General features: G+C 33.9%; 1 protein-coding gene across 2 annotated transcripts in view; it reads left to right on the top strand.

Annotated features, from left to right (window-relative positions):
- LOC106868136 (uncharacterized) overlaps window positions 1-10,238 on the top strand; it is a 49,912-nt gene extending 39,674 nt beyond the window's left edge. Inside the window, exons 4-6 of one of the 2 annotated variants that reach the window (XM_014913267.3) lie at window positions 2,706-2,936; window positions 9,055-9,093; window positions 9,576-10,238. In XM_014913267.3, the coding sequence (XP_014768753.1) occupies window positions 2,706-2,936; window positions 9,055-9,093; window positions 9,576-10,168 (863 nt within the window). In that variant the 3' untranslated portion in view covers window positions 10,169-10,238. The remainder of the gene's footprint in view (window positions 1-2,705; window positions 2,937-9,054; window positions 9,094-9,575) is intronic. The other variant, XM_014913268.3, reaches the window with a different exon arrangement.
- Window positions 10,239-15,021: the final 4,783 nt, after the last annotated feature.

Raw genomic sequence — 15,021 nt, 5'->3', positions numbered from 1 at the left:
CCCTCGACGTCGTAAGCGACGGAGTGCCAACAACAGGTGTGTTAAACTGATATGAAACAGAAAAAGATTGCCCTTGGTTTTTTTAGTTTTGAGCAGTAAAGCTAGACTGCCAAATAAACAATTCTTTGGGCCACATTCTTATAATTTAAAATACTAAACTTCAATAATTCAAACAAAACATGATTTAATGTACTAAATGAGACTTTAGCATTTTATTATAGCATAGCTGTTATTGTGTTTTTTTTTCTTGCTGGTGATGGTGGTGATGATGATGTTATTTTGTTACTAACTTGGGAAACTTTCATTGCAGCACCACCCGGTATGTATTGCCGAACACACGAAAATCCTAAAAGACTCGATCGAGCCAGAGAGCATGCTGAACTCCAGAACGGAGATTTTCGGGTCATGCTCGCATTTTAGAGGATTCCTGCTAGCATATTGGAATACGCAAGGTGACGCTACAGCAGGAAGCCAATAGCCAAGGCTGAAGGTAGACAATCGTTTACCTTCGTGGTTCTTCGGTGACCACAAGGTGGCGGCGCGGCCGAAGCTCGGTGACCAATGGCAAAGAGAGATAATCACCTAGTGTTTGCTGTTATAGAGAAGCATTACACCCTCCATATTTTGAAGAGGTCTTAAGCCAGCAGTGTTTGGCGTCTAACTGAAGTGTCCAGCTTCTCCGGCCGCATAAGAGTAATCCACTGCTCCATCCAACTCGATGTCAATGTCTAATATAGATGAGAAGCAGCTGCCATCGCATCCAGATACTTTACTTCAAAGCGCACACCTCGATTCTCCTCACCTTTTTATAAATTTGAACATGCAAAATGTCTTCAATGACGTTAGAGGACACCATGTCCAAGAAATCTGCTAAGTGGTGCATATCATTTCTTCGGGGCTTGTAACATGCTCATCGTTGCTGATAACATAGTAACATTAGCTGGCAGAGTCCAGCAAGACACCTCACTCGGACTGCTTCTTTTTGGGCCATGACAACACTGGATGGGTTGTCCATCTCAGACAATCTTTGCAACGTTTTTTCTTGACCAAACGCTTCCTAGAATCAAAATAAATTCCTCCAGATCAGAAGTGATAAATATGAAATTCGAGGAAAGTTAAATTGACGACGCCTGATGCAGCGTTTGATCTGTCCTAATTTAAATGCAACTGAACTCTACTCTACAGACAATGCGTACGTTCTTGGTTTGCTGATTCTCTTGAATAGTGCCGGGAAAGCGAGCAAGAAAATCTGACAAGGATGACCGACCGGTTGTGCTTGATCGATTCTTATTCAACCCTTATTCTGATGAAGAGCGCCATCGCCCTTCCGAAATTCTTCTTTTCGATGCATAGCTCACTGTCACCCCCAACAGGAAAATAATCTACTCTTATCCTGCGTTAAGCTTTGATGTCGTTGGTTTTTCTTTCATTAGATATCATTTCTCGTGCACACATAAATATATAAATACCAAAAATGTACACACACACATAGATATATATATATATATATATATATATATATATATATATATACAGAGAGAGAGAGAGAGAGAGAGAGAGATACATACATACATACATACATACATACATACATACATACATACATACATACATGCACATATATGTATCTATGCACATATATGTGTATGTGCACACACACATATATGCATATATGCCTGCTTATTAGTATTTAAGTCGTAAATTATAAATATAGGATTAAATAAACAGTGAATTATTTTAATTTGCGTCACAAGCTGTTAATGATATATATATATATGAAATACAACGTGTATATGACTATAAGCATGTATGTATGTATGTATGTATGTATGTATGTATGTATGTATGTATGTATGTATGTATGTATGTATGTATGTATGTCATTATTCAGTTACCCATACATGGAAATGAACTCAAGTAGTGTAATAGGAAAAATTACTAAATATATTTTTCGATGTACAGAAATATAATTTTTTTAAGACTTGACACAACTAATAGCGCAGCTTGGAGTAGGAGCGAGGGGCGATCTACTCCAGGCGACTCTGAACATATACATAAGGAGTAGTATTAAATGTCACCTACTTGTGAGTATGAAACGTTTCGGATGGTCACTTTGGTGTCGTTTATTCGGTATCATTGATTCGACGCTTGCTAATTTGACATCAAATGTTATAATTTTTTTCTAGTTTTCTCTTTCCTCCCTCTTTCTTTCTTTCTCTCTCTCTCTTTTCCCCTGTGTCCCTTTCTCTGTCTCCCGTTCTCTCTCTCCCTTTCTTTCTTCCTCTCTATCTGTGTGCGCATAGCTCTGCGTGCTTGCGTGTGTGAATGTATGAGTATGTGTTTGCCACCTGTGCTAAAATATATTGTCGCCAGAATATGTTCAATGTCCAAGTTAACCATGTCAAATCGCTAGCGTCCAAACAGCGGCGCCGAATTGTTTCATTTCGCTTGGTTGCATACTTCTGGCTAATCTGCTGAACGGACGATTGTTTAGATCACATTCTTGGATATGTAATCTAAAACTTCAATGGCACAATATGTAATTTAAAACTTCAATAGTTCAAACAAGACACTAGTCTCAACCGCCTGAATGATGTTTTCGAGCAGTTGACTAACCAATGTTTTGATCCTTGTTGTTTGTCCTGCCGATGATATTAATATAGGGGTTGTTTATTTTATCACTAACTGGGAAATTTTAATTTCAGCAGAACCTGAAGTTCCCAGTAACGTCGTATCAAAGACAACACCTGATGTGCTTAAGAAGACAACCAAGCCCACTGTGTTGAAAGTAAATGATACGACCACCACAGTAGTTTCACCAAATACTGCAACTACTATATCATATACCACTGTTCCTACACCAAGAACTACTATTTCTATCTCTGAAACAACAACCAGCAACTACAAGAATGAAACAGAATCGCAAGACAAGCCAGGTAAGTTATCAATAAAAGCTAACCAGAGTTACATTCGGTGGAAACCCATATTTTACTGCTTAAGTTAAACACTCGTTTTTCTTGTAATAACTGAAGCAATTTTTAAAACTATATTTTATGGTTATAGAAAATGCACACCAGCGCTTCTGCGTCTTGAAAAACATGTTATTCATAACTTTTGTTCTACAGAAGCATAATTATATGATTGGCGAAACAGGATAAACGACAATTTTCTATATTTCATATATATATATATATATATATATACGCGCTCTTTTAACAGCCTAACCAGGTTCACGGGCCCGGTTTCCTGGTTTCTATGGCGTATATATATATGGAAGTTAACAAAGACACATAATCGTTTTACTCAGGGACTAGTAGATCTGACACCGTTCAGTAATCGGTGTGCATTCAAAGCATACGAAACCGGTATGCTTTTGAATCTCTTTAACAATTCACAATAATGACTTTTATTACTTTTATTCCTACTTCAGTTCATCTAATTGTATATATCTATCGTTACATTTCATAAAAAGCCTTTACTTTTTTTTATTTCCAATGTGCATTTTCGCTTATTCTTATTCTTACTTTCCCTTTACATTTCGACGTGTAGTCTCTATTTTGCTTTTGCAACATATTTTATATATATATATATATATATATATATATATATATATATATATATATATATATATACATTTCAGAATGATATAAAAAAAACCCAAGGCTGTGAAGATTTTAGAACATTTATAAATAGGTCTTACAGCTATCACCGAACCTGGAGCTTAACTATGGTCTATTCATACCACTTACACAGCATTACCTGACACCTTTGGGTCTTGGAGGTCCAGTGATTCGATCTTTTTACAGAGCTTAGAAAAACTGAAGGACCACTGCAGTAAGTGTGATTCTGAGAGGCGAATATTGAAAAAAATCATAATTAATTGATCTACCTGTATTTTCTTTTACCCAAAGCCAGGAATTTCTCAGCATTCCTTCGTGTATATATATATATATATATATATATATATATATATATATATATATATATATATACAAGAATAAGGGCAGGGAATCGTCAATTAGTAATAGAATTAATAATTAAAAATTTTGCCAAGTAGTTCAGTATGAAAAAAACCTTTATCGGTAAAATCATTTATCATCATAAATATACAGGGATTAGCATTGAGTTGCTTCTCCAACATACTGAAAATCTAGAAATAGCAGTCAAAGAACTACTGATTCTAAACTACAAATTTTTCTCTAAATGGATGGCGATATTTATGGCACACATAGAACAAAAAAAAAACAGAGTGAAAAGCAAAAACAAACCTGCCTTTAGTTAATTGGATACGAACGTTTCGCGGTTAAGATATAAATCTATTCCGACTCATCAGCCCAATATTCTGATAAATTTGAAAGTGTCTCTATTTGATACCTCTAAGTTAGATGGTTAAACCGTAATCCCTTCACACGGGACTTTTTTTCATACGGGACTATTTGTGACGCACATGGAATGGATTTCTTTTGAGGTGGGATGCCTGAACTCACTAGCCGATGAATTCGTAAGTGCCTTTTCTTCTCGTTAGTTTTTGGTGTCGCATGGCCAGAAATTACCGTGAATTTTTTTAGAGACACTTTCAAATTTATCAGAATATTGGGCTGATGAGTCGGAATAGATTTATATCTTAACCGCGAAACGTTCGTATCCAATTAACTAAAGGCAGGTTTGTTTTTGCTTTTCACTCTGGTTTTTTGTTCTATGTGTGCCATAAATATCGCCATCCATTTAGAGAAAAATTTGTAGTTTAGAATCAGTAGTTCTTTGACTGCTATTTCTAGATTTTCAGTATGTTGGAGAAGCAACTCAATGCTAATCCCTGTATATTTATGATATATATATATATATATATATATATATATATATATATAGGGGAAGAATTCACAAAAAAAAACACAAAAGACGAAGACAGGTGGTGTAGACAACAAACAGATGTAGTATTAGTTTAACGCTCGGGAAGTGAAAAAGTCTTTAACGTTTCGAGCCTACGCTCTTCCACAGAAAAGAACAGAGAAAGAAACAAGGAGAGAAAATAAAGAATGTGTAGTGGCTAGCGATCTATCATATATATATATATATATATATATATATATATATATATAAAGAATGTGTAGTGGCTAGCGATCTATTATATATATATATATATATATATATATATATATAAAGAATGTGTAGTGGCTAGCGATCTATCATATATATATATATATATATATATATATATATATATATATATATATATATATATATATATATATGTATATGTATATATATGTATGTATGTATGTATGTATGTATGTATATGTATATAGTCTCCCCTCATAGTAGTGTTTTTAAGGCTATAATACTTTTTATCCATTGTGCAGTATCTAGGTGGAATCTTTCACAAAGCCCTCACCGCTGTTCATTGAATTTTCGATAATAATAACCAACAGTTTTGCTATCCTATAAACAAAGGAAATACGAATATTTCATATATCCATCTTGAAAATCAAGTATAAAGGCAAACTTCTTTAAATCCTCGCACACATACCATATAAATTCTACATAGTTGATGTTAACAAGTAGCTGTTTATCACATTTTTATTGTTCCTTCATTTGCACTAAGGTATCAAAAGGTAGAGAGAGCTATTGGTTTTCGGGACCGTACTTCAGTCCAACTGCAGTTAACAAACTATTCGTGTCTTTGCAGTAGCATAGATATTCACTAACACCAAAGTAAATTACAATTTCTGCATATCATTTCCGGTATACAGTAATCCTATGAACTTCCTGCGTTATATTCCTTTCATTTAGCTTGAATACTGTAGAACGTTCCTTTAATTTTCTTTACATTGTAACAGTAAGCAAACAAAAATAACAGTCACCATGGGGATTCGTTGACTCTCTCCATATTCCGGAAATAGGAAACGGCACAGCCCTTTTTGCACTTCTTAAGCATCCTTTTTCACTAGCTCGACACCTTTTACATATTACATGATGGGTTCCAAATTTTTTCATTGTTACCAAGAAGCACTCCAAAGTACAATCTGTATGCTATCCAGAATTTGACACCTTTCATAGTTTTACGTGATATCCACTTAGTTCCAACATAATTTCTGCAAACATATCCGAATGGATTTGATAAATTTTTGCATTCTTTATGTACCATATTCTAATAAGTTAAAATTCACATCTTTGCTTACCAATTTGAAGCAGAAAAATATAATTCTAGACATGTATATGTACACACACACACATACACACACACACACACACACACACACACACACACACACACACGCACACACACACGCACACACACACTCACACGCACACATGTTTCTATGTGTACATATATTTATGGTGTCCAGTCAATTCATCGACGGCAATTTGTCGTCGTTTAATTTGTCCCTAATCAATTCGTCGTTGGGCAATTCGTCTGCTGGTCAATTCGTCATCACTCAATTCGTCGCTATATTACACATTTATTTTTTCTTAAAATTTTAAATTGTATGCAATTGTTTTTAGAAAAATAATTTTTTGACTTGGATCATATTTTTCAATGACATTTTTTATACGCAGGTTCATATCTCTGTATTTTTTTGTTTTGACTTGGTTCTTCTCCTTGCATAAACTTCTGCAGTTTGGTACTGAATATTTGCTGTAGCCCATTTTTGTATCATTTTGTAATAACTTTAATTTATACGAGTTGCACCTAAGTCTCAACCAGAGACGTCAAGAGAACAAAGTTTGCATCTGGAGATGCTAACAGGTGAAGTATCACGCAATTGAAAACACTGATGTCTGTAGGAGAAAAAGAAAAAAAAGTTGGCGAGTTGTCAGAATCGTTAGCACGACAATATGCTTAACGGCATTTCGTCCGTCTTTACGTTCTGAGTTCAAATTCCGCCGAAGTCGACTTTACCTTTTATCCTTCCGAGGTCGATGAAATAAGTACCAGTTGAGCACTGAAGTCGATGTAAATTTATTAGTTCCCTCCTGCAAAATATCAGCCGCAGTTCAGTTACTGAAACAAGTAAAAAACGAAATCACAATTATGAAATGATTTACTTCCATAAAAATTATTCATATGATATTAAAGCATTTTACAGACTATTTTTATAAGTCAAAAAGTCGAGATGTATTCATGCTTTTGCTCAAAGATGAAAATATTTGTCATTGTCCCAAAGCAGTGCGTCATAACACTGAAATTTAATACATATATTTCGTTTACTTCTGTCAATAAGCGAGGAAGAATATCCACTCCTATGTACACACGCAGACAAACGCGCAGACAGACAGATAGATAGTGAAACATACTTATGCTTACACACAGGCATTCACATACACACGCACACACTTGAATTATTATTATTATTATTATTATTATTATTATTATTATTATTATTATTATTATTATTATTATTATTATTCAATAGTCCTATTTTTATCACGTGCTTTCACTACACTACTGAGCGCAGCTCTCTGTGCCTTGGGTATGTGCTGTGGTTTGTTGTGATGCTCTTATTTTTACTGTATTGAAAGTGTTTTACGTAGGATGTGTGCAGTGCCTAGTAATGCTATTTTCTGTATGTTATATAAACATGTTAGTCCTGATGATTTTGTTACGTATTTGTTTTTTTTACCATACCTAATGCGCCGACTATGATAGGAATTGTTTCTGATTTTAGACTCCACATTCAAGTTACCTTTATTTCCGGATCTTTATATTTTGAAAGTTTCTCCGTTTCTTTTAGAGAAACATTGTCATCTGTTGGTATTGATACATCGATTAGAAAGCATATTTTCTTGGTGATCCCTGACAACTATATCTGGCTTATTGGCCTTAATTTTTCTATCTGTGTGTATTGGCAAATCCCAGAGTATGGTTACTTTCTCGTTTTCTGTGACCTTTTCTGGCGTGTGCCTATACCATCTTTTTTCTGTTGCTATTCCATAGTGTTGGCATAGCTTCCAGTGTATATAGGTCCCAACTTTGTCGTATTTGTGAATATATTCCTTGTTAGCCAGGACTGGGCAGCCAGAGACAATATGATCTTTTGTTTCTTCTCCATCTCCACATATTCTGCAGTTACTTGTATTTCTTTTCATTGCGCTTTTGGTAATTTCTAGTGGAAAGGCTTAGATATTGTATTGCAATTAAAAATCCTTCAGTCTCTGTTTTGAGTCCTGAGCTTCTCAGCCATCGCTGGGCTTTTGCTTTGTCTATTTCTTTTCTGTTTAGTTTAAACCAATATTTGCCATGAAGGGGATTTTCTTACAATCGTTTTAGCATGATCCGTTGCTGTTCCAGTTTTAGTTTGGATTTCAGTTGTTTTACAGCTTTTGTTGTTGCTTTTTTTCTTCACAGTTCTTCTTCTTCTTCTTCTTCTTCTTCTTCTTCTTCTTCTTCTTCTTCTTCTTCTTCTTCTTCTTATTATTATTATTATTATTATTATTATTATTATTATTATTATTATTATTATTATATGAAAACTCACAGCTTATTTTGCTGGGTATGATGGAAAGTGTCAGCTGTCTGGACAGCAGACTAAAGTGACACCTGTTAACTGGTCGTGCTGCAAAATATCAGCCTTTGTACCTAAAGCAGAAAGGATCATTATTTATAATTTTAGCATTATTTTTGACATGGTTACAAGGCCTCGAATTTGGAGGAAAGGAACAGTCGATTATAAGAACACCAGTAGACGACTGGTACGTTATCTTTAATCTTTCCAGAGCTGATAAAATAAAATTGGCTTTCGTGGAAATAGAAATCAAAAGTACCCTAGACGGTTTTTAAATAGGTCCAGCGCCCTACTAATTCTGCCAAAGTACTGCCCTTACTAATCTTAATATTCCATGTTGAATGGTAAGACGTGTTGTCTTACGCTGGCAGATTCACCACCGCGTCGAACAAAATGCTTCACAGTTCAAAGTTCAAATTCCGTCAAGATTGACTTCGCCTTTCATTCCTTACATAGTTAATAAAATAAGTACCACAAAATTTCAGACCTTGTTCCTATTCTAGAAAGAATTATTAATTTATCTTTTGTCTCTAACTTTTTCCTCTTTCAGCAAAAGGAAGGCCAGAGTTTTTACCGAAGGACGAGGCAAGTAAGTATCCTACCGTTTCTTGTGTTAGCATCGAACTTTTTTACTCTTCATCTCAGAATCACTAGTTTGATTCATCTGATTTAATTTAAGTAGATTAAACTGAATTTGCTTTGACTTAACTCACATGCAGCAACGGCTATATAAAACAATGGCTAAATGAATACTATTTATTCCTGAAGGTTAACTGCTTTAGGTTAACACTTGCCTAAGAGAGATAGAAAGTTCGTAAAAATTTGTGTTCCATCAAGATAAGGATATATATATATATATATATATATATATATATATATATATATATATATATATATATATATATATATATATATATATATATATATATATATATATATATAACGAGAAATTTGAAACCAATATGCATAGCCAAAGCCTCATGCTTAAATAAAATAACATTGATAAAGTAAAATCTAAAAACTGAAAAAATCATGAGTGTTTATTAATGTTGATTTATTTCTCTTTCAAAGCTGTCATCCTGTTTGGTTACGACATGGTGTCCCTGGGCTACGACCGTACTGTGAAGATATCGACATTTTTAAGCAAACTTCTACCATATATGAGTTACCAATATTTCGGTGTTACAAACTACGCTTATTGCCCACACGGCTTTAGTATCTCTCTCACATCAGTGGCAAATTTCAGTCGACAGCTAGTTGAGGAAAATAATTTTCCGACTCTAGTTGATATTGTGAGGAAAATGAGAAACCTTATTTACACACACGTGTTACATAAAGCGCATTTGGGAACTCCGACAGCCGTACTCTTCATAGATTCAGATATGACGAATATTTCAGAGAGCCTGCTTGAAGAAACTAGAAAGCTCAAAGACGTACGCACAAGATTGTTTGTTGTTTACATTGGCTCTGGACGAATTAACCATACGCGTGATTTCCACTTTCTGAGTAGTCAACCTCATGAAAACTACACATTCTATGTACCAAATTACGAACAGTTGGTGCAACTGGCAGACGACAAACCACAAATTTTCAGAGACATGTGCAACCATGATTTCTCAAAAGAAATCTTCAACACTACTTCACAGAGGCCAGATATAAGTTAAATACCAAGAAGCATTGTCTCATCTAAGTGAAAGAAGAATTTACAGTAAAAAGAAAAATACTAAAAAAAAATTGAATTATTTTTTGCAAGTTGTTAATAATGCTTCCCTAATTTTAAGAGATAAATGCACAGGTTATTAATGAAATAGCGTCCACGGGTAATTCATCCATCATTAAGTGCAAAACGAAACTTTGTTATATTTTTTTATGAATCTTTGCTCTACAAATGTTTGTTTGAACTTGCACGAATATTTCCACAGTCTCTTCACTCAGTAAGAAAGAAGAACTCACGTATATGTTCACACACACACACACACACACACACACACACACACACACACACACACATACACATATATGTTCACATATGTATATGTATCACCCTCTCTTTGTCACCACTTCTGAATCTCACTATTTCTCACCTGTATGTTGCATATGTGTAGAAAACATCTTGAAAAGGATTTGAAATTCACATGCATATACACCATGAAAACATGCATACTCACACAAACATATACTTAAAAACATATAGATGGAAATATATAGAATCCAGCTGTGTTGGGATAAGTTTTGACTACAAACATTACATTTACAACATGCTTATGCTGTATATACCGAAATATTTATATATGCATTGTCACACCATCTTTGTATAGTTGCACATGAGCTAATTTAGGCAAACAAAATTATTTGAAAACAAATACATATATACAGATAAAAGTATATGACGAATCAACAGAACGGTCTGTAAATAGTGGAACGGCTAGCGGGAAATAAACACCTAAATTTCCTTAAATTGCTACTGTCATAGTAAGAGGAGGGACACATTATATAATGTATTTCTTCATACACAATTTCTGGAAAAACTAAGACTATGAATGTTATTGTATTTGTCATTGTTCTGTTCAATCAAGGCTGACTCGAGGCTTGTTCAAACAATATGTAAAGGAATATTGTTTCATGCATTATATAAATGAATGGTTGTTGAATATGATCATATATGTGCTTGTGCGTACGCATATGTGTGTGTGTGTGTGTGTGTGTGTGTGTGTGTGTGTGTGTGTGTGTGTGTGTGTGTGTGTGTGTGTGTGTGTGTGTGTGTGTGTGTGTGTGTGTGTGTGTGAGTGTGTGAGTGTGCGCGTGTGTGTGTACATACATATATATTCTATCTTTTTCTTTTACTTGTTTCAGTCAATAGACTGCGACAATGCTGGAGCACCGCCTTGAATTTTTTTTCTTTTAGTCGACCCCAGTACTTATTTTTTAAATCCTGGTACTTATTCTATCGATCTGTTTTGCCGAACCGCTAATTTACGGGGACGTAAACACACCAAAACCTGTTGTCAAACGATGATGGGGGCACAAACACAGACACAAACACACACACACACACACACGCGCACATATATATATATATATGTATATATGTATGTATGTCGTTTACAGAAAACATAAATCCGAAGAAGCACACTCTAAGATATATATATATATAATTAAGATTCACTTGAATCAGGTACTTAAATTGAGGCACCAAGTCAGTCCGGTATTAGTGCATTACGGCCGTTTCAGGTTGCTCCATTTAATCGAACAATGCAAGCATTATATCAATTTGAAATACACCGCCTTCCTCGGTTGCATAAGACCATCGTAATGCACCAATACCTTGACATGTTACTTACTTACTTTATATATATATATATACATATATATATATATATATATATATATATATATATATATATATATATATATATATATATATATATATATATATATGAAAATATATATATAAGGTACAGGACATCACTAACGAGTGAAAAATACGTAAACATACTGAAAGACAAGTACGGGACAAAATACCAAAAGAAGTCTAACTCCTCCCCAGTTGTCGACTGTTTATTACTACTTGTTTCGTGTTTTTAACAAGACAGGGAAACTTCATAAGACAACAGCATTCAGAAATTTTTAAAATATAAAATTTGCGGAGAGTTAAGGCTTTGAACGAACAAACGACACCACAGTAGACGTACGGAGACGATCGACGAAAACAGACGTTTAGGGCCGCTAGGCCAAGACGAAATGTAATGGGTAACGCCTGGGAGAAATTTTGAAAGGATATAAAATAAATAGAAGAGAAAAAAGATATCGAGTGGCGAGAGAAATGACATCCGGCTATCTGGATGACCCATCCAGAAAAGACAGAGAAGCAAGAAAAATGGCCTGTAGTCACGGGTGAGCAACAAGCAGAGGGGAAGTCCCAGTATGAGTTAGTACGAATGACCAAATATTGATGATTTCAGTTAACCATAAGACCTATATCAAATTTTAACGTAATATCTGGATAGTATTTGACCTGAAGACGATGCAAATGTTTTTTGTGTGTAATGACCTATTTACAAACACTAATAAGTAATGAACGTCCTTTCCTTAATTTCGGCCCCTATCCACACACACACACATTCTCACATACACACACGCACGCGCACCTTCATTTTGGGACCACCAATACTTTATCTCCCCTTCTTTCTGCTTCTCCTGTCAGGCTTTTTTTCCCAACCAGCCGTCATGTCTGATCGCTAAATCTACAAGATTTTTTTATTCTCTTTCTGCTTATTTTCTCTTTTTTCCTTTCTGTTGAAGAGCGTAGGCTCAAAACGTAAAAGACTTCCTTACTTTCCCGAGCGTTTTCGTCTTTTGCTTTTCTTTAAATTTCAACTGTATACAAACATATACATATATATACATATGTATATATGTATATATATATATATATATATATATATATATATATATATATATATATATATATATATATATATATATATATATATATATATATATATATATATATATATATATACATACATATACATATATATATATATATACATATATATATATATATATATATATATATATATATATATATATATATATATATATATATATATATATACATATATGTCCATACATACATATATATGTATATATATATGCATATATGGGTATAGGACGTGACAAAAGGTAAACAATATAAAACACGAAGACGAAGTTAGGTATGCAAACAAGCGAGAGCGACAAATGGAAAACAAGACAAGTAACATAAAGAACGATCCTTCATCAGTTGTCGGCTGTCTACCTACTCCTCATTTCGAGTATTTAACGACAATTGTTACTTGGGTTGCTTTCCATTTGTTTCGTTGTTTGCATACCCAAATTTGTCTTCGTATTTCATGTTGTTTACTTTTTGTGACGTCCTGTACCCATATATGCATATATACATATATATGTGTGTGTGTGTATGTATGTATGGTCATATATATATATATATATATATATATATATATATATATATATATATAATGTGTGTGTATGTATATAAATATATGTATGTATATATATATATATATATATATATATATATATATATATATATATATATATGTGAGAAAGTTGGTATGTGAAAGCACGTGGTTGGATGTATAAAAGATAATAAGAGTGAACAAACTCACTCTTATTATCTTATATATATATATATATATATATATATATATATATATATATATATATATATATATATAAAGGAATTAATGGTTGTTATCATTTAGTGCCAGATCCCACCCTGATTGAGAAGGTCTGTTATTAGATGTTCTCAAGCCGTGACGTAATGTGTTGTCTGTCAAAGATAGCATTATCTGATGTGTCCTTTTGTCTTAAAGACAGTTGAATGTTGTTTGAAAGAGATTTGGTGATTATTTCTAGCAAACTGAATGACCACGTAGAGATGTCTTGTTGATTCGGAAAATTCACTGTTATTGTTGACGTATTCATTTAAGAAGGAGAAATACATCATAAAGAAACAAATATCTAAAGTATTTATCAATAATAACTCCACCGAACTTAGGACCGAAAAAGGCCTTGAAAGACGTTTTTGGAATAATTTATGAATTGTAATAAAACATGACTTTATATTCAGTTATTTGTGTTTTTGTTTTGTTGTTTGCTTTCTTTTTATTCACCAAAAGACATTATTTTCTGTAACTATAAGACAATATAGGCCACATAGTAAAAATACCAGACCGAATAGCATTTTACTAGGCTAGTAATAATATATTTGATACAGGCTAAGTAAAAATAATTATATACAGTTGAGTTAGTGTTAAGTTAACACAAGTGTTATGTTAAATGTTAACATATCTGATACGGGTTAACTAAAAGTATAGGGTTGGAGCAAATGTTTGTACCGTTTTTCAACTGGGAGCGTTTAAACACGTAATGTTGTCTCTCATCTCATAGTAAAAATACCAGACCGAATAGCATTTTACTAGGCTAGTAATAATATATTTGATACAGGCTAAGTAAAAATAATTATATACAGTTGAGTTAGTGTTAAGTTAACACAAGTGTTATGTTAAATGTTAACATATCTGATACGGGTTAACTAAAAGTATAGGGTTGGAGCAAATGTTTGTACCGTTTTTCAACTGGGAGCGTTTAAACACGTAATGTTGTCTCTCATCTCATAGAAGCAGGTAACACACACACACACACACAGATCAGCTCCGTAACTAGGGCGCAGCGAAGTTTCTGTCTACAGTTCGCCTCAGTTCGTCATAAATCCTTGGGCAGTGTCCTACAGAACTGTTGACTGTCATTGGAACCGGAAAGGCGTTTTAACTGACCTGCCTGTGCGTGTAGTTACTCGGTTCTTTGGTGACTGTTCCTTGCCACCAAGATGCGATTTGCCTGGGATGACCCTTGTTTGGTGGTTGAGCTACTTGGATGGGGTTGTCATTATCGAGATGGGCGCACTTCAACCTATCGATGGAAATTGTGTCATGTCATCCGCCAATTA

The sequence above is a fragment of the Octopus bimaculoides genome, chromosome 4 (assembly GCF_046866305.1).
Source record: "Octopus bimaculoides isolate indiv1 chromosome 4, ASM4686630v1, whole genome shotgun sequence".
NCBI lineage: Eukaryota > Metazoa > Mollusca > Cephalopoda > Octopoda > Octopodidae > Octopus > Octopus bimaculoides.
Note: the sequence above shows the minus strand (reverse complement) of the source record. Positions and strands in the feature narration are given on the sequence as shown.